Source organism: Planococcus citri, chromosome 2 (assembly GCF_950023065.1).
Source record: "Planococcus citri chromosome 2, ihPlaCitr1.1, whole genome shotgun sequence".
NCBI classification, from domain to species: Eukaryota; Metazoa; Arthropoda; class Insecta; order Hemiptera; family Pseudococcidae; genus Planococcus; species Planococcus citri.
The window spans coordinates 45,059,781-45,083,130 of record NC_088678.1 but is presented as its reverse complement, the minus strand read 5'-3'; the positions used below and the strand labels follow the sequence as shown (position 1 = coordinate 45,083,130).

At 35.7% G+C, this 23,350-nt stretch overlaps 2 protein-coding genes across 9 annotated transcripts in view; both read right to left on the bottom strand.

Annotated features, from left to right (window-relative positions):
• Window positions 1-25: 25 nt before the first annotated feature.
• On the bottom strand, window positions 26-3,520 carry Rab19 (RAS oncogene family member Rab19). The gene is made up of 5 exons (XM_065350594.1): window positions 3,187-3,520; window positions 2,748-2,832; window positions 2,313-2,411; window positions 2,069-2,226; window positions 26-1,717 (listed from the first exon to the last, which is right to left on the bottom strand). Exons 1-5 carry the CDS (start codon window positions 3,394-3,396, stop codon window positions 1,607-1,609), a joined length of 663 nt encoding a protein of 220 aa, XP_065206666.1. The 5' UTR covers window positions 3,397-3,520; the 3' UTR covers window positions 26-1,606.
• Window positions 3,521-4,370: 850 nt separating this feature from the next.
• The window catches only part of LOC135836014 (uncharacterized), a 53,975-nt gene continuing 34,995 nt past the window's right edge, over window positions 4,371-23,350 (bottom strand). The window contains exons 4-28 of one of the 8 annotated variants that reach the window (XM_065350570.1): window positions 22,425-22,491; window positions 21,137-21,315; window positions 20,783-21,057; window positions 19,969-20,689; window positions 15,741-19,882; window positions 15,370-15,669; window positions 15,180-15,283; window positions 14,815-15,112; window positions 14,541-14,707; window positions 14,339-14,468; window positions 13,640-13,767; window positions 13,402-13,542; window positions 12,736-13,258; window positions 12,141-12,457; window positions 11,183-11,584; window positions 9,638-9,798; window positions 9,350-9,460; window positions 8,550-8,695; window positions 8,238-8,461; window positions 7,837-8,144; window positions 7,641-7,767; window positions 7,270-7,374; window positions 7,141-7,189; window positions 6,967-7,048; window positions 4,371-6,677 (exon numbers count right to left, since the gene is read on the bottom strand). In XM_065350570.1, the coding sequence (XP_065206642.1) occupies window positions 5,750-6,677; window positions 6,967-7,048; window positions 7,141-7,189; window positions 7,270-7,374; window positions 7,641-7,767; window positions 7,837-8,144; window positions 8,238-8,461; window positions 8,550-8,695; window positions 9,350-9,460; window positions 9,638-9,798; window positions 11,183-11,584; window positions 12,141-12,457; window positions 12,736-13,258; window positions 13,402-13,542; window positions 13,640-13,767; window positions 14,339-14,468; window positions 14,541-14,707; window positions 14,815-15,112; window positions 15,180-15,283; window positions 15,370-15,669; window positions 15,741-19,882; window positions 19,969-20,689; window positions 20,783-21,057; window positions 21,137-21,315; window positions 22,425-22,491 (10,135 nt within the window). In that variant the 3' untranslated portion in view covers window positions 4,371-5,749. Of the gene's footprint in view, window positions 6,678-6,966; window positions 7,049-7,140; window positions 7,190-7,269; window positions 7,375-7,640; window positions 7,768-7,836; window positions 8,145-8,237; window positions 8,462-8,549; window positions 8,696-9,349; window positions 9,461-9,637; window positions 9,799-11,182; window positions 11,585-12,140; window positions 12,458-12,735; window positions 13,259-13,401; window positions 13,543-13,639; window positions 13,768-14,338; window positions 14,469-14,540; window positions 14,708-14,814; window positions 15,113-15,179; window positions 15,284-15,369; window positions 15,670-15,740; window positions 19,883-19,968; window positions 21,058-21,136; window positions 21,316-22,424; window positions 22,492-23,350 lie in introns of all 8 variants that reach the window. The other 7 variants (XM_065350572.1, XM_065350568.1, XM_065350569.1 and 4 more) reach the window with 7 other exon arrangements.

Below are 23,350 nucleotides of genomic sequence, written 5' to 3'. Positions count from 1 at the left end.
CGTTGACTAGATGAATGAAATAAAATCATAAACGAAATACTATATTTACATAATATGCCATGTATACATACATGATTAACATTAAAAATCTAACTGGTCAGAATAAAATTCAAATTCATAAATTCTAGTGATTGATAAAACATAACAATGAAAATTAAAATTAATTAAAACTGGATCAATAACGATTTTTTTTTTGTTTTTTTTAGAAAATTAAACTGTGTACACATAATGGAACAAAATGAAAATATGAATGAAATGAATAAAGAACTTCGTTATTGTCGTAGCACGTGATTTTTGAATTTTCACATCAAACATTACGATAATAATAGATATATTAAAGCCTCGAAACACAACTCATGTAAATAGTTTCAAAAAGACACGAGCTAGTCAGTTTAACAAGTTCTATACACGTACGCAATCATGAATCAAATCATCTTTTCCTATTTTAATAAAGCTTTTGTACGAAATTCACAATTTCGATTTACCGACAGATTGAAATTTGATATTTTCAATTTTTTAAACATTCGTTTCAAGGAACTATAGAAAATGAGATCATTAATAATATAAATCGGATATAAAAGATGATGTTTTAGGATCTAAATTACGACATCAGGTTTCTAAAACCAAAAAATTCATTCAATCGTTGCTACTAATCACATTCGCCATACATTTATAGAAGACTATACAAAATACACAAAAACCCTGGAAAACAAAAAAAAAAAAAAAGTTCTAAAACAAATCAAATAGAAAGAAAAAAAGAAGAAAAACAATGAAACTCTAAAAATAAAGCGCAATTATTATATCACAGCGTTAAACAAACAGGCAAGTTAGAAGGGTAAACATGATGGTGATGTTGCAGTTCAAGTATAATTACTACACATATGCACTGATTTGAAGAAAAGCTCGAACTTGTATTCGTATTATCAGTGCTTGTATACAAACATCACTTTATATAACTATTTACATACATTCGGTGAAATAATTAACCGAAATACGTATTGTATCCTTGACATGAAACGATTCAATTTTAAAATATTTGCCATAAAAATGAAAATACCAATAGAGCTTAGTTTTGAAAATGATATGATCGAGAAAACAGAAGGAATTCTAACATTTCACCCGTTTGACTTCTTTACAATGACTACAATAATACATTTCAAGGCTAATATGCAGCAGATTTTGTAAACTCCGAGTTTAAATGCAACTGGCCCAACAAAAATCATGGTAACCAACCCATTCCTAACCCTCTCAGACATTCTGTACAGAAGATAAACATAATATGAAAAAAAAAAAATTCGTGATCATTAATCCTACTAGGTTAGGGTGTTTCGTGTGTACGAACTTACATAATGTATAAGGAAATATAATATTTAATACTTTGAAATCGCAAGTATTCTCAGATATTTCTAGTTTTTGATTATCAATTAACATAAAATGTATCCCCCTTAAAAACTACTTTCTATCGTATTTCTTCAGTACGATTTTTATCGTACTTGACAAACAAAATATAACTAAATTATTACCAAAATGAAGAATGTTTTATATAGCGTGAAATAATACTGTATCGATAAAAATATCTGGGTTTCCAAAATTGTAAGTGTGTTTTTTAATGTACACTGCATGTGTTACATTGTGAGACGGCTTCACTTTCGGATAAATTCACCGGTTCGTCTTCGTCATCGTTGTTTTCAACACTGGCCATCTGATCGTGTCGTTTCTGAAAATTAACCATTAAGATTTAATATGTAACGCCGAAATAAAAAATGGAATTTTGAAATGAAATATCAAGCTAAATTTATCCGTATAATCGAACGATATCAACCGCGATTTTAAAACATTTTCCCTTCGTCATAGTTAGGTAACGAAGTAGGTAAACTTCATATAAACGAAAACAATCACTTTGTATACAAATTACTTAGTTGATTTCGTTTGTACGAGTAATGTGCTAATCTTACACGTCGAAAAAACCTCGAGAACAATGAGAGATCTGCTATCAGAATGCTGAATGAAAGTTAACATCGTGATTATAACACAAATTAACATTTTAATTAACTTTCATACAATTTACCTTCAACTCGGCAGCCAAACAAATGAAAATATCATCGATGTTTTTATTCTCTTTGGCAGACGTTTCCAGCACGTACATTATTTCGGGGACGTAATCACGCATTTCTTCAGCTTCCGATAATTGCACCTCTCTTTCACTCTCTAAATCGCATTTGTTTCCTTAAACAAAGTACACGTTAATTGTGATTACATTTCATTAAATTATGTCTAATCTATAACGCGAATAAATTACAGGAAACACTTACCAACTAAAATGAGAAGTACATTCGAACCAGTATACCTTCGGACTTCTTCGATCCATCTTTGTAAATTTAAAAACGTAGAGCGTTTAGAAATATCATAAACTGGAAAACAAAAACTACATTATTCGAGAATAATCACCGAGACATTATTCAGGCTGCGGTCATCTAAAGGACGATTACCAAAACTCATTGATACGGAATATTAAATAATTTATAAATTTTAATTCAATGTGGGTATACACAGTAAATGACACATCGCATAGTGACCTTCATGGCGACGACGATGGAATATAGACCATCCATGTTCGTTGCACACGTTTGTTTCAAAACTAAATCAGTGAATTCGAGCGAATGGTAAATAATGAAATTCATCGAAATATTTTCATTTTTACGTTCATAACTGACAAATTACAGACAGCCGTGGTGGCGTTAACTTACCAATTATAACTCCATTTGCGGAACGATAATAGCTTTGGGTAATTGTTCTGAATCTTTCTTGGCCAGCGGTGTCCCATATTTGTAACTAGAATAGAAAATCATACAATTCAGAAATATCTTCAGCTCAGTTATTCTGGCCGAGGCGATTATTCTATTTTACAGCCAAATAATTACAACACCTTGACAAAGAATTCAGACATAGGTAGATCATGATTTGAAAATTAAAAACAGGATTGTCGATTCGAGTACTTTCTCTGTAATTCACAAGTAATCGCCAATTCGATGACTACATTACAAAATATTAATTTTTTTTAAGAGGACATGACTCATAAAGTAATACCTCATAAGGTGACAAATGTTTAAGGTAAAAATTTGTGATTCTCAAGCTTATTGTGCAAACGAAGAATCTGTGTAGCAAGTATCAAGAGTTAATACTGACCTTAATTTTCTTTCCATCCAAAAAAATGGTTTTCATAGAAAAATCAACTCCTATGGTGCTCCCTTGGCGTTCGATGTAAGTTCCTGAGCGAAAACGTTGCACGACACAAGTTTTACCAGTACCACAATCTCCGATCAAGACGATTTTGAATAGAAAATCGAACGCTTCTTCGCTCTGGAGCGAAGAGTTGTTGATAATATTGGTCATCATTTTGATTTAAATGATTAAAATATATCAATTAAGCAATTAATTAAAACAGAAGACGAGAACAAAGCTTGGCTTGGATAAAAGTGTTTCACTTCACAGACAGTGATAACAATATGTAACACTACAAACTGTACCAAACACCAAACTACGAACAAAAAGTAGGTACAAGAAGCGGATTGGCTGATTGCGTTGAGAATGTATGAACTTAGCACCAATCAGAAATTCTGCGTATATGATTCGCGTTTGTTATCACTCAGCTGTAAACTTCTACAATTATTTTTTTTTAAATTCCGAACTTAAAATAAAAGAAAAGCCGTTCATTGTAAACGTTTTCGACTTTTCGTAAATTCAATTTTGGTATTGACTGATTAAATAAGAGTAGAACTTTTGGAGTTCTCCTTTCTGAAACTTTGAATTTATTGAACCGATGAACCGAAGGCAGTGCTAAATTTTCTTTAGAATATTTTGGACTGCATATGTTATGAAAGTTCAAAGCCTAGGAATGTAACCCTACAGCTTGGATTATTAGGAATTTGAATAGATATTTCTACATTACGTCATTTGGAACACATCAAAACTTCCATTTCTTCGATAATTATCTGCCTTTATCGATAGCGTTCGCTTAAGCTAAAATACACTAGTATGACTTAAACTCCATCACTACCCATCAAGTCCGACACAAGTAAGTATTCATAGAAAATGAAAAACTCAATCCTTCGTACTTTCCACACGCAAAAAAAAGGACCAGGTAGGTACTAGGTACCTGATTATACCAAACAATAAACATCCACATGAAATAATCATCGGGTTGATAAAGTCAAATGTACTCATCATGAATGAATCGTTATCATTATCAAAACGTAAAATTTTAGATATAAGATGAATTATCCGTTGGTCGCTGATAAAAAATATCCATAACGGAATTATTCATTTCTACCATCTACAATGGAACACGGTCATTCAAAAATAAACACGAATTATAAAAAACTTCACAGGTATAATTCGAGCCCCATATTTACAACAGAACACAGTACGTACTTAATGAAAAGTAAAATAAAAATACAAAATGCAAACTAATCGTAAATTTAGAAAAAAAAGAAGAAAGAAAACGTACAAAATATCACATTTTTAAAACAAATATTAACCGCCAGACTCAACGGTAGGAGAAATTCTACAATATACTACGACATCGAAATACCCATCTGCGTTACGTACGAAATGATATTTTGAGAAATAAATCCCTCGAAGTACGTGGAAAATGGCTTGGGCACTTTTCTAAAATTTACATAACATTGTAGGTAGATAGCCAAGATGATGAAAGCGCGAATCAAAAACAAAAAAAAACGTAACGCATTACACTGGGTGATTAATTGTAGAAAATTCAAAATATATTAATGTACGTAATTGAAAAAAGTACCACGATCGTTCATAGAAAAGTGGACAACGTATTATCAAACCTCAACAAAACAAAAACAAAAAGTCATCACAGTTTGCACAAACCTACATCCTAATAATAAAGAGGAATTTGAAATACTCCAACTTTTTACGTTACGTCGAAAGAGTTTTAGGACATATTTAAAAAAAGAAATAATACTATGTAACAATTTTAGCAAAGTACTACAACACTCCTTAGGCACAAAAAAAATTTAACGTAATTATTTACATATAGGTAATGAGATGAACGAGACAACAGTGTACGTAATCTAATATTAAGTTAATCTTCGAAAACATATCGCAAAAATAAAAATTGATCAAATGCAAATAAGAATAATTAATCTTTAAAAGAAAAATTTTAAAATACGTTATTATGCATTCAATTGAATGGTAACACACATTACAAGGAGAAAAAAAGATTAAAACCTTTTCAAATGAAAGAACGATTCATAAATATCTTAATAAAATTATACATTATACATAAATAAAATAATACTATAATAGAGTCAAACTTCCGTTGCTTGACACATTTCATGAATTTTTTCGTACCCGAATCTTTACGAATGACTTGTTTTACTCGAAAACAATGATAAAAAATAAAATAGGCAAAGTACCATTACTTTCGCAAAATAATCGATCGTTGTCGCGTGAATAAAAACCGAAGAAAAGAAAAAAACACCACAAAATTAAAAATCTTACACCTTGAGTCATATTATAAAAAACCTCGTTTATAATGTCGGAAAATCCCACTACCTACCAAAAGTCCGATGTTTCACATAATTGATTACAAGGTTTGTTATTTGATTTGTACGTCAATTTTCTTCTCTACAGCTTACTTTTGAAGATTGTTCACAGCTGTTGTAAACGAAATCTAAGTATTTCAATCAAAAACGCAATGAGAATGAGATCGAAGTGATGTTCATCATTTGGAATTTTTATAAATAATATTAATTTTCGGTATCACACAAGGACGAAAGCTTTCATCAGTAGCTATCGTATCACTGCTGACTCGCAGTACACTCGTAGGGGGAGCTCGAGACGTTGATTTTATAGCCACATTTCGTTTTTTCTTAGCATCAGTTGGCAAAGTCATCGAATTCAACGCCTGTTGTTCTTGATTATATTTACTCTGCATTAAGGCGATTTCCGAGTCCATTAATTCGCGCACTGTATTTCGAATTTTCACACCTACTTTTTTCGTAATTTCGACAGGATTATGCTTCTTGGATATGTGATCGGAAATATACAAATATTTATCGTACGACTGGCCGATCAACCCGGTAGGACAATACGGGCACATAATTACGACGTCTTTTTCTTGAGCGACACAAGCTCGATTCGAGCCGCTTATGTTAATCAACGATTCTTGAACGTGATTTTCTAATCCTTCGCTTCCAGTTAAGATTTTATCACAGTGTAAACACTCCATTGGCTGATGTTTATATTTTATGTGCTTCTTCAGCGACGATTCGTCCATTTCCAGGGCGCAGAAATCGCAACTCTTTCTGGGAAGAGAACGGCTCATCTGTTGGAATTTACACAAAATTATATGGTCATCCAAGCTCGCAGGATTACATCTTTTGCCGCAATAAGAACACGCCAGTTTACGATCGTTGGCCAATACTCTGAATTCGCCCAGTTTAGTTGGAGATGTATCATTCGACTTGGTATAGTTCGGACAAACACATAGGTGTTTTGCGATTGTACTTGAAGTAAATTCTTTTTGACAATACGAACACGGGTACACTCCGTTGATGTTCGGCACAATCGTCGTGGAGCCCATCACTGGGCTTATTCTAGCTGCGGGCTTGGTAGTTACCGTCATCAGAGCTTTACCTTTTTTCGCGTTTCTGGAAAATCAAATTCAAATTTTCAATACATTATTTAAAATGATAAACAAAACACAGAAGCTGTTTGTTCAATGTATGAATTTTAATTGTTCCTTCCACCAGATTTAGTATTGTTCTAAAAGCATTAAACACATTGGAAACACTGGACCTTAAAATTCCATGAAAACAAATCGATGTTTTCATCTTGAAACTTTGGATTCACCTTTTTTTAAAAATAAAATGGGCCCATTTAATATGTGAAGCGATTTAAAATGATCCTGCAGATACATTATGTAGCGCAGTTACTTACTTTTTACCGTGGACGTAGTTAATATGATTTTTCAATCCGGCTGAATTTGAACACACTTTGGGACATTGAGTGCAACGAAATTCTACGTGAATAAAACAGAATATTGATTGATTACACATTATTGCCGGAAAAACAAGGTACCTATTATGTATTACGAATTCAAAGTGAACTTACCCGAGGTGGCTGAATTAACCAACGGTAATTTAACTCCAGAAGAAACATTCTACAAAAGAACAAATTGATTAGTGAACAGAATTTTTCTTTGAGAGTACACATACATTATAGACAATGATAAATACTAACAGCACGAGCTGATGTTTCTTCTTCTTCTTCCGATGATATCTCAATAGAACCTTCGTTATTAACTTGAGTAAATCTATTTTGTTGATAGTCCAATATTTGTTCAACCTGTACAACAAATACACGAATAAAATACGTATTATATTATGTATTTCGTAATTTCACACAAAATTTCATAAAGATCCTATCTTCACTAAATTCTATTTACTGAATTTGTTATCTCGGTTGCTATACATATACAAAAAAAGACAACACGATTTCTTGCAGTTCAATTGAATAGCAAAACCATTGAATGATTTTTCGATGAATCATTAGATTCTAAAATGAAATCACTAGTACACCAACAGTACAATTAAAAAAAACATCAAACCCACCTGTTTCTCAATAACTTCATCTTCAGAGAATTTGCCAACATTGATATTCAATCCGTGATTAGCTTCCGCGTGTTTTATGATCTCATCTTCGGTAACACTATGAGTTCCACAATCATAACAAACGTACCTACACAAAGACACAAGTCGAATGAAAAAAGGCTTGAATAGGTAACTAAAAATTCCCGGCGTAAGTTACCTTTCGTATTTTTTTTCTTGGTACAAATGTTCTCTCATGCTCTGCTTATCGGGCGTATTATATTCCTCACAGAACGGGCATTTGTAACGATTGTTAGACAGCGGTAATATCAACAGATCGTTCATTTCGGGATTCGACAAATCTTCAAATTCGTTTCTAGATGAATTCGACTCATCAGCAGCATTTCTATCAGAATTCCGCGCCATATTTTGCTGCTCGTCAGCTTGATTTGAAGACTGGGAGTCTCTTCTACTCTTATTAGGACTCGAAGCATCGGATGACTGTAAATTTTCTTCATTCTCGGTTATCTAATAATGAAAAAAATATTCATTAATACACATATATGTACCTAATTTAGTTCTCAGTTCATCCAGTCACCAGTATTAATGTTATTTTCTCACCTCGTTATAAACAGTCACAACAACTTGAGAAATGGATTCGTGTTTTTCGGTCATATGTTTGTTGACCTCATTTTTATCATCGTCGGTGAAACTACACAGACAGCATTTATATTGTTTATCGACGCGATGACACGTCAAACAATGAGCTTTTATAAGCTGTTCCGATATCATCGGGCAGCATTTGCATAAATTACATTTCCACAGATTGGATTTTGGATATGCGACTGAAAAGAAAAAATTCATTAGAATGATAACATTATAAACGAAGACGTCATTTCGGCATCACTTATTAATAAATTTTTTTGTACCTACCAGTATTACGATTTTGCGATACATCATGTTGATATCTAGTTTCGCGACAAATTTCTTCGATTTCTTCTGGCGTTAAATCTCTAATCACCTGAACCTGAGACGGAGATTCGGGATGATTTTCTATTTGATGATTTTCAATACCTTGTCTACAAATTTAAAAAAAAAAATGACAGAAATTAGACCGAACATAGAAGTATTTTCAAGTTTAAAAAAAAAGTAGACCATAAATGTTAGTTAAATAACGCAGCAAAAACGTGAAGTTCACTTTTAAAGGTGCACAATTAACCCACTTAATAAAGCGTTTAACATGTCGGCGGGTTTCCTCCGAAAAATTGTTTCATCAAGCAGAGATAAAATCGAAACAAAATTCATCACGACCCATTAGAGAAAAGGAAAAAAAAAACATTTCAAGACCAATGTAAATTATAAAATCTTAAAATTGAACCCAATACACACAAAATATTTCGCAAAATAGCACCACAAGCGAACATAGGTAATCTTCCTAATTCCTATTAAAGAAATGCGTCCTTGAAATCATTTTTTAAAAACTATTTGCCCAAATTTAACTATATTTTCCAGCATAAAAAATGAAAACATTACACCCAATTACCTATACATTCGAACGAAATAGAATGATTATAAAACTGATACTGATGACAAAATTTAACCCCAAAATTCGAACTAAATACGACACACGGGAAACTTCCGATACGTCAATTCGTTACGATCGAATATTTTGTACTTTCAATTATTTGAAATTTCGCTTAATTCATAGTCTAACTACACTACCATCAACTTGCCTTTGATAATGCAGCTTAGTACAATAATAACATTTGTACAATCTGCCATCATGATACCTTAAATGCGTGTGTATCTTTTCGACTGGAATAAATACATTGCAATGAGGGCAGCTAAAAAAGAAAAACACAAAACAAAACGGATTCGTGTTATTGAATCGCAATTACCTACACAAAAAACATCGTTTTCCAATCCCTTTCCAAAGTGAGCAAATCCGTAAAAAGCATGCATAAAAGCGACCACAGATTATTAAAATAACCCACGTTAATTTACAATAATCAAGTATGTACTTGAAATTCAAATCCGAGTGTAACGTTTCCCAATGAATTTTCAATCTGATGGCGTCTGTTGATCGATAGACACAATCCGGAGCACCGCAGCTGTATCGTAAGGTCTTAGGTACAAATGCTGGGATGATTTCGTTCTTGTCTCCCGAATACGCTTCCACTTTCTGCAAAAATAAAACATCGACATCGTTATACATTTGAATGTTCACAACATTAGCGGAAGCATTTAAAGTAGAATTTCCTCTGAGTAGAGTGCAGCGCTCTACGTTACTTTTCTCTGTCACCAATCAACATCATGCAAACGAGCTTTAAAAGTGCAATTACCTACTACATTATTTACTTTCGATAAATGATCACTCCTACTCAACTCGGAAGAAAAACTTCGCATTTACTATCATTTCACGGAAAAAATTATTCGTCAATAGGGAAAAATAAAAAGGAATTCTTTGATCAATACATTAATTTTCTTCAATGCAATTGATTCTGTCAACATTTCGATTCTTGTTCAGTCCAAGGAATAAAGCCCATCGGTTTTCAGCACAAGAACACGTGCATTTGTCAAATGCGAATATCATCTACTCAGTTTTCTACGAGCATAGTTCTTCCAAACTACTTCTTGCGTTTCTTCATTATTCAATCATTAAACAACCAATACGCTGAGATTACCTAATTTACGATTCCTACAATCTAAGTGTGAGCAGCGAACATCGAAGGATTCAGCGATAAGCTCGTTCAAGTTCAAGCGCGGTTCTATAAATACATAGTTGCTTACACAGTTTAACGCAGTAATAGCTAATCGAGCAATAATGTAATTCAATACTACAAGTTCATCAAATTGTATGAAATGAGGCATAAAGATAAAGGGTTAGGAAGGGGGAATTTGGGGTACCCATCACGCATTCGATCCATCGTGCCTATTAAGTAAGATGGTGAATAAAAAATAATTTTTCTCTTTCAAAACTTCAATAAGTTATTTCTAATGAAATTAATACCCATCAATGTGCAAATCCTCCCAAAAAATGAACATCGATACTAGCCTAATTCATAAAAACAAAACATTTCGTATCCGGAAATACTTCCCCCGCAAATTTTATCATTACATACTTAATACAACCCAGCTCTACTAGTAATAATCAACTGGACGATTTCAACACACGCAAGCATACGTGAATTTTTCGCATTGCATTCAAAGTACCAAAATGAAATAAATGATAACAAATTTATTGGACATACCAGTAAACACAAAGTAACGTTCGTATTCGTAACAAAGCAAGTTCTTTCTAACAAAAAGCGTAGGTACGTACGAAAAAATTTCCGACTCGAAATTGTCGTCGAAAATGTCTTTAAAAAACAAACGAATTACGACTAAAAAAAGAAAAGAAGGGAAAAGCGAAAAGAATAAGTACTTAACGAATAAAGCAAAACAAACGAATACATTCGAAAACATTATGAAAAAAAAAGACTAGAGAATGAAAAAAATAAAATAAAAAGAAGAAAAAAGAACTTTCAATTCCACAGAAATTAAGTTTCTCGTTGCGGTGTACTCACTTCGATCAAACATTTGATCTTTTTATCTTCGGCTTTAGAGCTAAACGCGGCGTGGTTCGTCATTTTGTTAAACATCAATTCTGATTTATCGGTGCATGGTACAGGATTTGTGATATCCTTCACCGGACCTAACCCCGTTGAATGGCATTTCAAGTGAAGAATAATATTCTGGCGCACTTTCGAATCATACGTCGAACAGATTCCGCAAGTGACCGGTTCGGAAAATAATTGCATTGGTAAATATCGTTCCACGTCTCGTAAACTATATACAGTAGTTATTTGTTTGGCGGGGAAATCGACGGCGGCTTCTTTTGATTCAGCCGTCGTTGCGGCGGAGGTTGAAGGCAGATTTTTCGAATCTGAAACTTTTTTAAATTGTTTGCCTTTGCCGCCTCCTTTTTCCTGCAAACACAAAGTAAAACACAACTTCGATATCCGCCATTTTCATAAATACGTATTTTTTAATGCTTCTACGGAATCGCGGCAAAAATAATCCGCGTCTAGCAGGTCGAAGTAGGCGTCCGTCTTTCGCAACTAAAATTGCTTTTTCGAGTTGTATTTAAAACGCGGTCAACACGTCGTTATTTTCACATTTAAATAGGTACATTCATTGAGGTGCAGGTACACGAACAATTAAAAACGGAAAAACGTCGCAAAAAATAAAACGATAAATCACAAAATAAAAATCAACGGTGAAAGTACCAAAACTCGTCACAACGACAAAGACAATATAAGAAGGGAAGAAAAGAGCTTTAAATTCGCACTTTCATCGACGAAACTCGCAAGAACTCGACATACCACATGAGACAGACATCAACATCACCCACCATCAAAGACGATAACCAATCGTGCACTTTTTTCCCCAGTATTGTTGTTTCAAAATCATTAAAAATACAAAGTTGTGGAGGCGCGAAGAAGCAAAAGAAGAGAAAATACGCCAAATACATATTCAACTCACCGAGTTAGGTACAACAACGTAAAGATCTTCGTGAGAATTATTCTTCAACGGGTTGGCGGGAATGACTTTGAATGAATTCACTCTGTGGTGCTGTTTGACGTGATCCTCGGCTTTTTTAGGCGTCGCAAATCGGTTATCGCAAAGCGAACATATGTATCTTGGAATACCATGAAGGCCAATATGAGTTAAAAATGCGGCGTTCTTTTGGAATGTTCGATTGCAATGCGGACACTTGGGTGATGAGCGATTACGAGCGTTGTCACAAGTCGATAAATGATCTTTGAATGGATGGAATGATTCGAACGCTGCTGTACATCCTGTAAAGAGAGAGAAACAAACAAACATTAGAAAGAACATCTAATAGTTTCAACAGATCGACGTTTCATAATACGCATATAAAAATGTCAGCACAACAAACGAATGAAAAAATAATCATAGCTCAAATGAAATAATTCCGAGAATACATACTCGAAAACATGCTTTAAAATGCTGACCTATTCACACAAGACACACTGATCTACGATCCTGCGAATGTTTTTGATGAACGTCCATTCATTCACCAAGTTGTACCAATATCTACTAAACTTCAACTTACCAATAAATCCGCATTTGTATAAATCCGTTCCACACAACCCACTGGAATCCATAGACTTCGCGATGGCAGTTTTAGACGCAGCAGCCTGCGCATCTTCATTTATCACCAATCTATCACTGGAATCATCATCATCCGAACTACACACCGCGATTACATCGTCGTTATTTGAATCACCAGCATTGTCACTGGTTTCACTAATTACATTTGCTGGAAGCAAAATACCATCGTTACGTTTTCCTGTCAACGTTTCATTGCTTCCTTTCCTACTCGAGGAGGCGTCTCGCATTTCTCTATGCTTTTCTGTTGCCTCCAAATTCAATACGTTCAGTACATATTCTTTATTTTTATTCAAAACGTATATACCGGTAGCTGACACAATTCCGTCCGGCGTATCTGCGTGTAACGTAATCGCGGAAGCTTTATTTTGATTTATTACTAGAAAATACTGTTTCAGTTTATCAAACGGTTTATCCAAATCCAATATTTCAACGTAATCGTCGAATCTGTGCGCCGTTTCAGGATCCTAAGAACATACAAATTTTAAATTAATACCTAACATACAGAGAAAATATCATACTACTATCCGCCATAATGTTAAACATGAAAATTTACACTAAATCAGTCAAATTAATATTAAATAATTCCACATGGTAATTAGCTAATTACCTTCGCCAGAATACGTTTCACTACTTTCGGATACAGCGTGTAGTGTTCTCTCATCAAGTGAGTTTTAATGACGTCTTCGGTAGCAGCGCCGTGTATACAATATACGCATTGATATTCCCCATAGCCGTGTAATTTTAAATGCTAAACGTGTCAAAAAATATCGAATTCAAATGAAAAATTGGTCGGAAATCGTATCCTTCGTACGAATTATCCACACAAAACAATTAAGTATAATTACGTTTAAGCCACGATCCACGGAAAGGTAGGGTGTTTTGCAGATATAACATTCCCAAGAATCCGTCTGTGAATGATTTTTCTTCCAGTGATGTTTATATTCATCGAATGAAATCGATCGGAAATTATTACCTGAAAATAAAATAGATGGGAATTATTCGAGGTAAAACTTGCAGTAAGAAATTATCGAACATGACACGTTTTTCTCCCGCCTTCTTTCACGTACGATTGAAACGCGAATAGGTTAACACTTGTACGTTTCGTGGCGATGATTTATTTTTGAATTTAAAACAAAACAAATTCAATATTTTGATCGAACAAATCACAGTTACGTCAAGCATTCAAGTTCGCTTATACGAATAGGGTATCGTGAAACTTCGAAACACATAACAGAAATCAATTGTTTTGTCAAACATCGTACATATGATTCAGAATTTATCATTTCAATACACGGATGCAAAATTTTGACACAATTTCTATAATTTTCAACGTTGTTATTTTACTCAGTTTCTTTTTTTCATGGAAAATATCCATCTTTGTTAACTACACGAATAAAAGAGTAAAATTGATATCACCTCTTTAGTCCAATTACAACGAACAAAATTACGCAAAATACGATTCTTGTACGATTGAATAAAATACCCAGGTGTATTTCTAATCAAATACACGTGCAATAAAACAGTACTCAAGTTGAAATACTTACAATGAACACAATTTAAAGGAATCACCACTTCTTTGAGGTCTTTTTCCACACTCGAATTAGCGACATCAATTTTATTATCATCCAAACTTGAGACCAGAATCTTGGTCGTTCGACCAACATGAGATAAATTCTAAAAAGATATGTCTATCAGTATCATTCATTCATATTCAAAAAAATTTTCAATCTACAACAAAATAATTACCAGATGCCATAGCACAAAAACTGGTCTGGATGCTCTGAATTCACAATATGCGCACTGAAATTTGCAGATTTCATACTTCTCCATATGAATTACCAGCATTTCAGGGGTATCGAATTTTTTACTACAATATTTACACAGTAAACAATCCGGATCGAATTTTCTGCTTCCTGCGTTAACAACAAATGTTATATCAAACGAAATATAAGCATCTCGAACATCTAAGTGAAGCCGAATCATGCCATCGCAGCTGATATTTTGTTCAACATAAACTTACTTTTTACGCCAATTTTTACGCCACATCTGTGAATATTGTGCAAATGATTTAAAAATTCTTTTTTGTGATTGGTAGCAAAACCGCAAGTTGGTTCGGAACATTTATAAAACTGTATCAAGTTCAATTCGGCTTCGGTGAAATTATTCGATATGAGATCCAATTCGGTAGCAGCGTTCGGTAAAGCGTTATCCATGTTTTGAATTTGTTGCGTATTGGTTGAGGTAACAGTATTATTGGTAGTTGAGGATGAAGATCCTGCATTTGGTAACAACGTTGTCACGACCGTATCAGCATTCGTCTAAAATGAATATAAATTTCACAATCCTTCATTTCTACTGTAAAATTTTACGACGAATGATACTTACAGAAGGTAAATTAGGAACTTTTTCAGTTAAAGGTCCAAAAACAACCGTTTCTAATGGTGAATTTGCCACTTGTTCTAGAACATTTCCAATTTCGGGGGTCGATCCTGTAAATTAAACGATACGTTTTAAATAATATTACACGCACGAAAGAATAACTTCGAGTATACATCGGATTTAAACGTAGACTTACGTTGAGAATCACTCAATGCATCTGGTCCCGACAATAAATCACCGCTAAATCTTCTCACTCTTATTTTAGGCGGATTTTTTGATGCTGAAGAAATCGGAGGTGATGCAGGAACTTTTTCTGGAGATGGCACTCTTGGCGGGGGAGTTGGAGCAGACATCAGCCGAAATGGCGGTACCACAGCAACTGGAACAGGTTGAAAAGTCGAAGCAACATTTTCAGTAGGAGCATGGTCTTCGTGTGTACCTTCTTCATCGAGCACTACGTCCTGCGAAGGTGTTTCGTCTAATGGCTCTTCTTTTACTGATCGCAAAAACGACATAAAATTACACTTTTTGTTACAGTTTCAAAAAAAAAAAAAAAAAAAAACATACTCTGAATGTTAGGCGTAACTGCAATTTGATTTAGATCAGGATTAACATCTAAATGTTCCTGGAGCAGATGTCGAAATGCCGATTTCAAATTTAAGAACTTCCGGATGTATCCGCAAAGTTTACACCCGGCTTTGATTTTCCAATCTTTATGAAGAAAAGTGAGATGAAGCGCGAACATCGCGATGTCCACGCTTTCGTAATCACAGCCGTTGGTTTTGCAAACATAAACTAATGCCGAATCGCTCATACGAACTCCGATTGTAGCTAATTTGATCGTAGTTAAATCGGAATTTTTGAACGCGTTATACTTTGGTAAATCTTTAAAATCGTCATTTGCATCGTCTTCCGTTACGGTACTCTCTAATGATTGCTTACCTTGAGATACCGTCGATGAATCATTATCAGACTTCGTAGCTGTTGAAACGGGCGATGGCGACGTCGGAGGCAGAGTAGCGCTATCCGATGGATCGTTCGCTTTCTCTTTCTGATTGGCACTTTTTTGATTTTTAACTTGATTAACCACTTGCCAACTCGGGAAATGTCCGCTTTTACTCATTTTCATTCGCAACTTGGACGTTTTGCCTGGTTGCGCTTTTCTTTTTCTAGGAGCTCGGACAATGTTTTTAGAAAGCGTCGCAGCTCGTTGTTCTTCAAATTTGGTAACAATAGATTCTACGGCTTCGTCGATTACGGAATTGTCCTTGACAACCTGCTTTTTGCCATGACACAAACAATCAGCATCATTATCACACGAGGTCGGATACTTCGGGAGAATTAGTAATATTTCTTTAGGACAATGTTTTTTCTTCATGTATTCCAGATCTTTTCTGCCTTCAGTTTCTTCGAACTCCTCGTAGTTGGTTACGCCGAAATGCTCGATTTTTTTATATCTAGGACAGGCTTTGTACTTGCGAATATCTTCGAACGTATGGCGTTGTGATTTCTTCGGAGAAGTATCTTCACTTTCACTGCCTGCGTCGCTCGAAGAGTCGCTAGATATCAACGCTTTAGATTTATTCCTTTTGTTCAACGGAATGCTGTCCGAGTCTGAGCCCAGGTCTGCTTTGCTCCTTTTCCTGCGAGTTCCACTTTTTGTCGTACTATCGAATTCGCTTTCCGAGCTCATCCATCCTTCGTTCGCTCGCCTCGATGCTTTTGAATCTAATTTCTGAAGAGTTTGGAACCTACACCTTCTAGTCTCGCCTATATCCAGCACATTGTTCTTGGTATGCTGCATTTTCTTGATATCGGCTTGCAACCTGTCTAGTTCTGTAAATCTTCTCCTCACTGTATTCTGATTAGAAGTTTTCTTCGGTTGAACAGGTGGCTTTGGTTTAACCATAGTTTTCGGAGCATTTTTCTTCGTTTTTCTTCTACCTCTAAAACCTCTCGCGGGCGGTGTTTCCTCTTCCACCGTTGGCTGTTCTGGTACGTTGTCTTCAACGGCAGGCGTTGTTTCTTTCGGCTCATTTTGATTGCCATTCCGGTGCTTTGCAATTACAGCCTGCAGTTCAGTAAATTGCTCAGGAGTGAGCTTTGTAACCAGCGTGAGCATGAATAGCCCAAAAGACTGTTGTGCTTCATCTTCCGAAATTTTTGGCGGATTTGAAAGCGACTGCAAGTAATCGACAACTTTTGTTTTTAAAATTTCATCGTTCGAGGTTTCGGATTTCTCTGCTTGAGAAGATGGCGCATCTTGCCCAACGGTATCACTCGAACGACGACTTCCAGCACCAGCTCGTTCGTTATGCTCCGATTGAGTACTATCTCGAGTAGGAAAATCGGGGGTAGTCGTTGCATGCGTATCGCCTTGTTCAGGGAATTGTTTTTGAACTCTTTGAGAATCAGATTCCGCCGATTTTAAATGATCTTGCTTCGAAGTAGTATCATCCAAATAATCAGTCTCGGAGGAACACACTTCATGTACTTGCGGTGCAGTATGGTCAGCGGGAGAATCATTTCCTGCGGATTGAACACTACGTGAAGAATCTGATTTATCAGCGTCATCATTGTCGTCTAATTCAATTATTTCATCTCCGCTTTTCTCGTGAGTGAGATCTTCCACATAATCCTGACCAGGAATATCGCCGTCGACAATTTCTATCCTAATAGGATCCTTGGGCGGAGGAATTTCGGCAGTGTCTTTGGACGTGTTCGTTTCACTAATATGTTCGATAGGCGGCGAGTCGACCGGATCCCAACATTCTTCTTCGTCTATAATACTAGCAGTAATATCAACTTGAGCTGGTTCAACAGTTTTACGATTAATTTCATCCACATTGCTGACAGTATCATTACTTGGCACCAGGGGGGCCTTCGAGGTACTACTACTTGGCAATGATGCTTTCGGCGCATTACTACTTGACGTCGGCAGGGTATTATTACTTGGCAATGATGCTTTCGGGGTATTACTACTTGATAACGATGGTGTATCATTACTTGGGAACGATGCCTGCGGCGACGCCGTCACCGCATCATTTGCACTGTCACTTTCAGATATTGCAGCATCCCAATCGTCGTCATCGTGGAATATTTTTTTTGTCTTTTCTGATGAGGAAGTGGAATTTTTCGTCGGAGTTTCTACTTCTGAGTTACCCGAACATTCGCTCCAATCCTCGTCGGCATTTGAAAGCTCGGACTTCTTCATCGTTCCTTTTGTAGAGGATGGATTTTCAGTAACTTTATCTGCCTCTGCCGATGGTTTTCTTATTTTCGGAATAGTGAACTTTTTGTTAAATGTCGGAGGTTGAGCATTTTTCTTCGGCCTCTGTTGACCATACCCTCGGCCAGTTTTAGGAGCTTCGCTAGTCTGAAAAATGCCTTCAAGAGGGCTTTGAAACTCGTTGGAATTTTTTCTTTGTTCTTTGACTTCGATATGACTAGCTGGAGTTCTTGAATAATTATTTTGTTTCGGTTTGTTGTAAATATTTCCGTTCATATTATTTTTGTGATTGGCTAACTGTTTAAGATTATTGCGTGTAACATTATTGATCACTTGATACCGGGACTGAAAGCGATTCTGTTTAGCAGGATGAGGCTTGCCTTGCGAAGATGACGGTTGATTCGTATCCGTTTCTTTGGTAACAGGAGGAATGAAATTTGAAGGTTTAGGTTGATTTTGGAAAGATGGCAATTGACTCGCATTCTCTCTGCTTATGTTAGGAGTTGTAGATGGCGTTGATGCAGTTCTTGCAATATTAAAAACACTTGATTCTGATGGCGTGATTCCCACTCTAGAACGGAATGAATCATCAATTTCTCTATTCACTGCAGGAAAACTTGATGATGGCATTCTCCGATCATTAGGAATTCCAGTTTCTGGAGTCTTAGGAACGTTAAGAAATCCAACTTCCCCAGTTCTGTGAATAGTAGAAAAACTGGCTTCCGGTGTTCTGGAGAAAACATCTTCCGGTGTTCTAGGAATACTGGAAAAGCCAGCTTCGGGTGGTGGTATTCCTATTCTAGTATGAAAGCCCATTATGTCTTTACGTATTACAGGAATAGAAGGTGGAGGTACTCTGGTTGTCCTTGGATCTTTTGGAATAAGAGGTTTTTGAAAAGGTTGGCGTCCAAACCGCGGGTCAGTGTTTTGAGGAAACGTTTGCTTCAAACGAGGGTCAGCTTTATAGGGTCTTGAAAATCCTTCTTGTTGATCGTTGAAATATGTTTCTGGTAATCTCACATCCAACAAAGGCTGAATTCGAGGACTTGAAGTCGGATCACTGTACGCGGGTGAACTATATCGCGGAGATGGAGTGCACACCGGAGAAGAAGGCAGAGTAGCTTCAGGTGGAGGATAAGCTGCGGTCAGAGGAGCAGCTACAGTTATAGGATAAGCTGCTGTCAGAGGAGCAGCTACAGTTGTAGGATAAGCTGCTGTTGGAGGAGCAGCTACAGTTGTAGGATGAGCCGCTGTTGGAGGAGCAGCTACAGTTGAAGGAGCAGCCACAGTTGGAGCAGCAGCCAAAGTTGGAGCAGCTTCAGTCTTTGTTGCTTCAGTCGTTTCAGCTTCAACTTTGGCTGTATTATTTTCTGCGTCTGAATCGACTTTGCTAGCAGGTAGATTAGTGTTGACTTTGAATCTCATGGAAGATTTCTTTAGAACTTTGAAGCTGGGCTTGGAATCGTCGTTTTTGTCGTCTCTGTAAAACAAAAGAATGAATATATGTAGAATGCATTGAAAACAATCGCATACAAAATAATATTATTCTGATAAAAATTGACTTACTTCTTTCGATTCTCGTTATCTTTTCGTTCATTAGATGGACATCTACCGCTTCCTACATTGTTAACGAAACTTCTGAAAGAAGTTGATTGAGGATCGTCCTTCAAAGATATTTTTGACAAAATTCTATTATTGCTAGAAATGTCGGAATAATCGGCTCGACGTCGTTCACGTGAACGCGACCTTGATCTTCTACGGTTGGATGTGTGATAATCATCTTGCGAATCTTTCGGAGAGCGATAACCGCGGGGCGAATCTCTTCTTGAATACGGCCCAGGAGAACGCGGTGAGCGAGAATAGCGTTCAGAATGTCGGTGATAGTCGGATGATTTTCTTGACCGATAATCATCCTGGTCTTTAGACGACGTCGACGAAGAAGAAGACGGAGAACTCGACAAATTTCTATCAGACTTGAGCTGTTTCAAAGATGGGCGAATTTTGCTGCTTTCACCCACCTTATGCAATGTTCCAAAGCCTTGCGCAATTTTTTCACGAACGCTCAGAGGTCTGTCTTTTTTCTGTTGAGAATCGACATTTTTATTGGGGGATACATTCAAATCGGGCGAATCTTGAATCGATGATTCTGCGTTCAAATTCGAAGCGCTCGCTATCGTTGCCTCTGTATTTAAATTCGAAGCGCTCAACGTCGACGCACTAGCGTTGAAATTTGCAGTATTTGATTTCTCCGGTGTTGAACTATTTTCGGGTTGGACCATCAATTTTTCTAACAAAGAAGAAAGTTTACCCCCTTCATGAAGTTCACGACTGATGTTCATTACAGGTAGTTCGTCATCAAAGAATTGCGATTTCATAGTACCTTCGTATCTTTCTATTTCTTCTGTCGAGGACATTCCGTAATTTGAATGACTAGACTGATTTAATACGCTATGATCAAGTCGATTTTTCACAGTGTCCATAATCAAACGCACAGGATCATCGGTTTCACTGACCGATCTTTCAGATTCAATACTATTGTCTCTTCGCCTCGAATAAAGAGATGGAAAAGTATCATCTGGAACGTGAACAGGAGAATATCTTCTACTCGACGAAGAAGATACCACATTATTCGCATCGTGAGATTCGTTTCGACGACTGAAAAAAAAATAATACGTATTTATAAGTCAACATCTCATAAGTTGAATAAAAAATAAAAAATGCAATGTATTTTTACTTCAAGGAACCATACGGCCCTTCATTCATTGTAGTAGAATCTGGATGATAATCACTAGAATTATCCCGTATTCGACGATCATGAACATACCTTCCACTTTCTGAAGTAACATTGGCGAAGTCATGAGTAGCAGTAGAATCCGGACTTCTCGAATACTGCAAATTTTCCCTCTCTCTAGCCTGTAACCAACGGAAACAAAGAAAAATTAGACTAAATTGTTCTCAGAACGAAACATGATGAAAATTATCTATTTATTTCAAACTGTTTGTTCAAGCGCTCCTTTATGAAAAAAAACCAACAAAAAAACGTGTTCGTTTTAACGCTGATTCTCCATAAAAAATCCAGAATCAGTTTTTATGATGATTTGAATCCACTCCCGAATATATTCTAAAAACGGATTGGGGATTTTTCATCAATTACTCAACGAAAGAAAACAACTGCGTAACATTACCAGTACATATCATTCGGATAAGTAATGTAACAATAAACTCAAGTCAGGTAGTTAAAACAAAATATTCAATTTTTTCTATTCTGTTTTTTTGGGGAGGGGGTGGGAGGTACTCATCGATATTACACTAAATGGATATAGAGCATGTAGAGAGGCGGGTGGGAAATGCAGTGATTACGAAGTTCACAGGAGAAAAGGGATGGTTATTGAGGCGCATCCGTTCGGCGCAAGTGATGCCCATCGAAATGTTTTGCAAGGGGGAAGAGGCGATTAACTTCAAATTTACGCGGACCTACGCGGCCACCAAATTTGAATTCGAAATCAAAATTGACCAATCAGATACCATGCGCAGAAAAAAATCGCATCAATAACTAGATAAGCCAATAAGCTATCGTTGTTGTTCTTGGACGCGGGGTAAATGGACTTGCTGGGTATCCATTTAGTGTAATATCGATGGAGGTACTGCGACTGCCATCAGATGATTAGACGGCGAACGGTGAAAAAATGAAGAATCTGTGACTGAATTTAGTAAACTTTAACTGTACTTATACTTACCAATCGCTAACAAAATTTGAAATTTAAACAAAAATCGAAATCAAAGTATAATTTGTTACCTATATTTTATTTTCTAGCTGTGCACTCAAACACTCGTCACAAAAGACAAAAGTCAGAAGTGGAAAACACAACTGTGTCGAAAAAAAAAATGTAAAGAACAATGGTGCTCCGTGAAATGATCCTGTGTGATCTGGATCACGGATCACCTGAGCTGGCTGTTTTCATTTTTTCATATAAATTTGGAGCGCTTGAACAATATTGAAGTACATAAACATCATATCTTACCTCTGAGATCATACGATGATATTCATTCAGTTTGTCTTCCAATTTATCACATTTGTTTTTGGTAGCCCTAAAAAAATAAGAATTTACATTGAATAAATATCATACACTACAGTATTCACAAAAACATGCAGAAGTTGGTAGCATTTAATAGAACAACATTCATCTAGAAAAAAAATGTTCTTTATTTGTTTGAATTTAAAACGTTTCTTTTCTGGTTTCAAAGCATTGATGGAAATTCAAAAATCAGATTATTTTAAACTTTCAAATAGCATTCAAAGCACTTTGAAAACGTTTTAAAACAAATTTAAAACGGAAAATTGAAAATATTTTCAGTATTTTTTGTGATTTGAATGTTCATTTCTTGGTACTCTACTCTCATCGTCCGTGTACTTCAAACATCTTTAATGTTTAACATTACTGTACAATAGAAACATACTATTTTAAATGATGCAGCCCTGTTATCCTGGGGTGCGTTCACTTTGGCTGTCGAAATCGGGTATACCCGATACCCGATTTCATTAGATATTACATGAAACAAGCAAGGTCCGGGGGACCTGGCAAGAGGGTTTCCCAGATTTGATAAAAATATCCTCTTTTTTCGAGAATTTTCTATATAGGTAACCAAAGTGATTAATTTTAGCTACAATGTATTTCTCTGTTCTGTTTTACACTACACTGAAATGAAATAAATCCAAATCCAAAATCGTTAATAAGATTTTTTCCAAAGTTGAAAATTCAGATATTCAAAAACCCGAAAGCAAAAATTAAAAAATCAATATTCAATTCGGACATAAGAGTTTTTTGGTTATAGGGTACACTAGTTTTATTTTATTAAAATATCGCGGATCAAATAAATTTGAGCATTTGACATACCTACACAAAGCATTGATAATAAATTATACTTAAGTACCTACTGATAATAAAAA

What these genes read in the sequence shown, in the direction of transcription:
- Rab19 (XM_065350594.1), bottom strand. Translation starts at nt 3,396, where the DNA reads ATGATGACCAATATTATCAACAACTCTTCGCTCCAGAGCGAAGAAGCG. An exon ending in TGGATGGAAAGAAAATTAAG is followed by an intron (nt 2,833 to 3,186) that starts GTCAGTATTAAC and finishes TTTCTATTCTAG; the next exon opens with TTACAAATATGGGACACCGC. An exon ending in CGCAAATGGAGTTATAATTG is followed by an intron (nt 2,412 to 2,747) that starts GTAAGTTAACGC and finishes TTTGTTTTCCAG; the next exon opens with TTTATGATATTTCTAAACGC.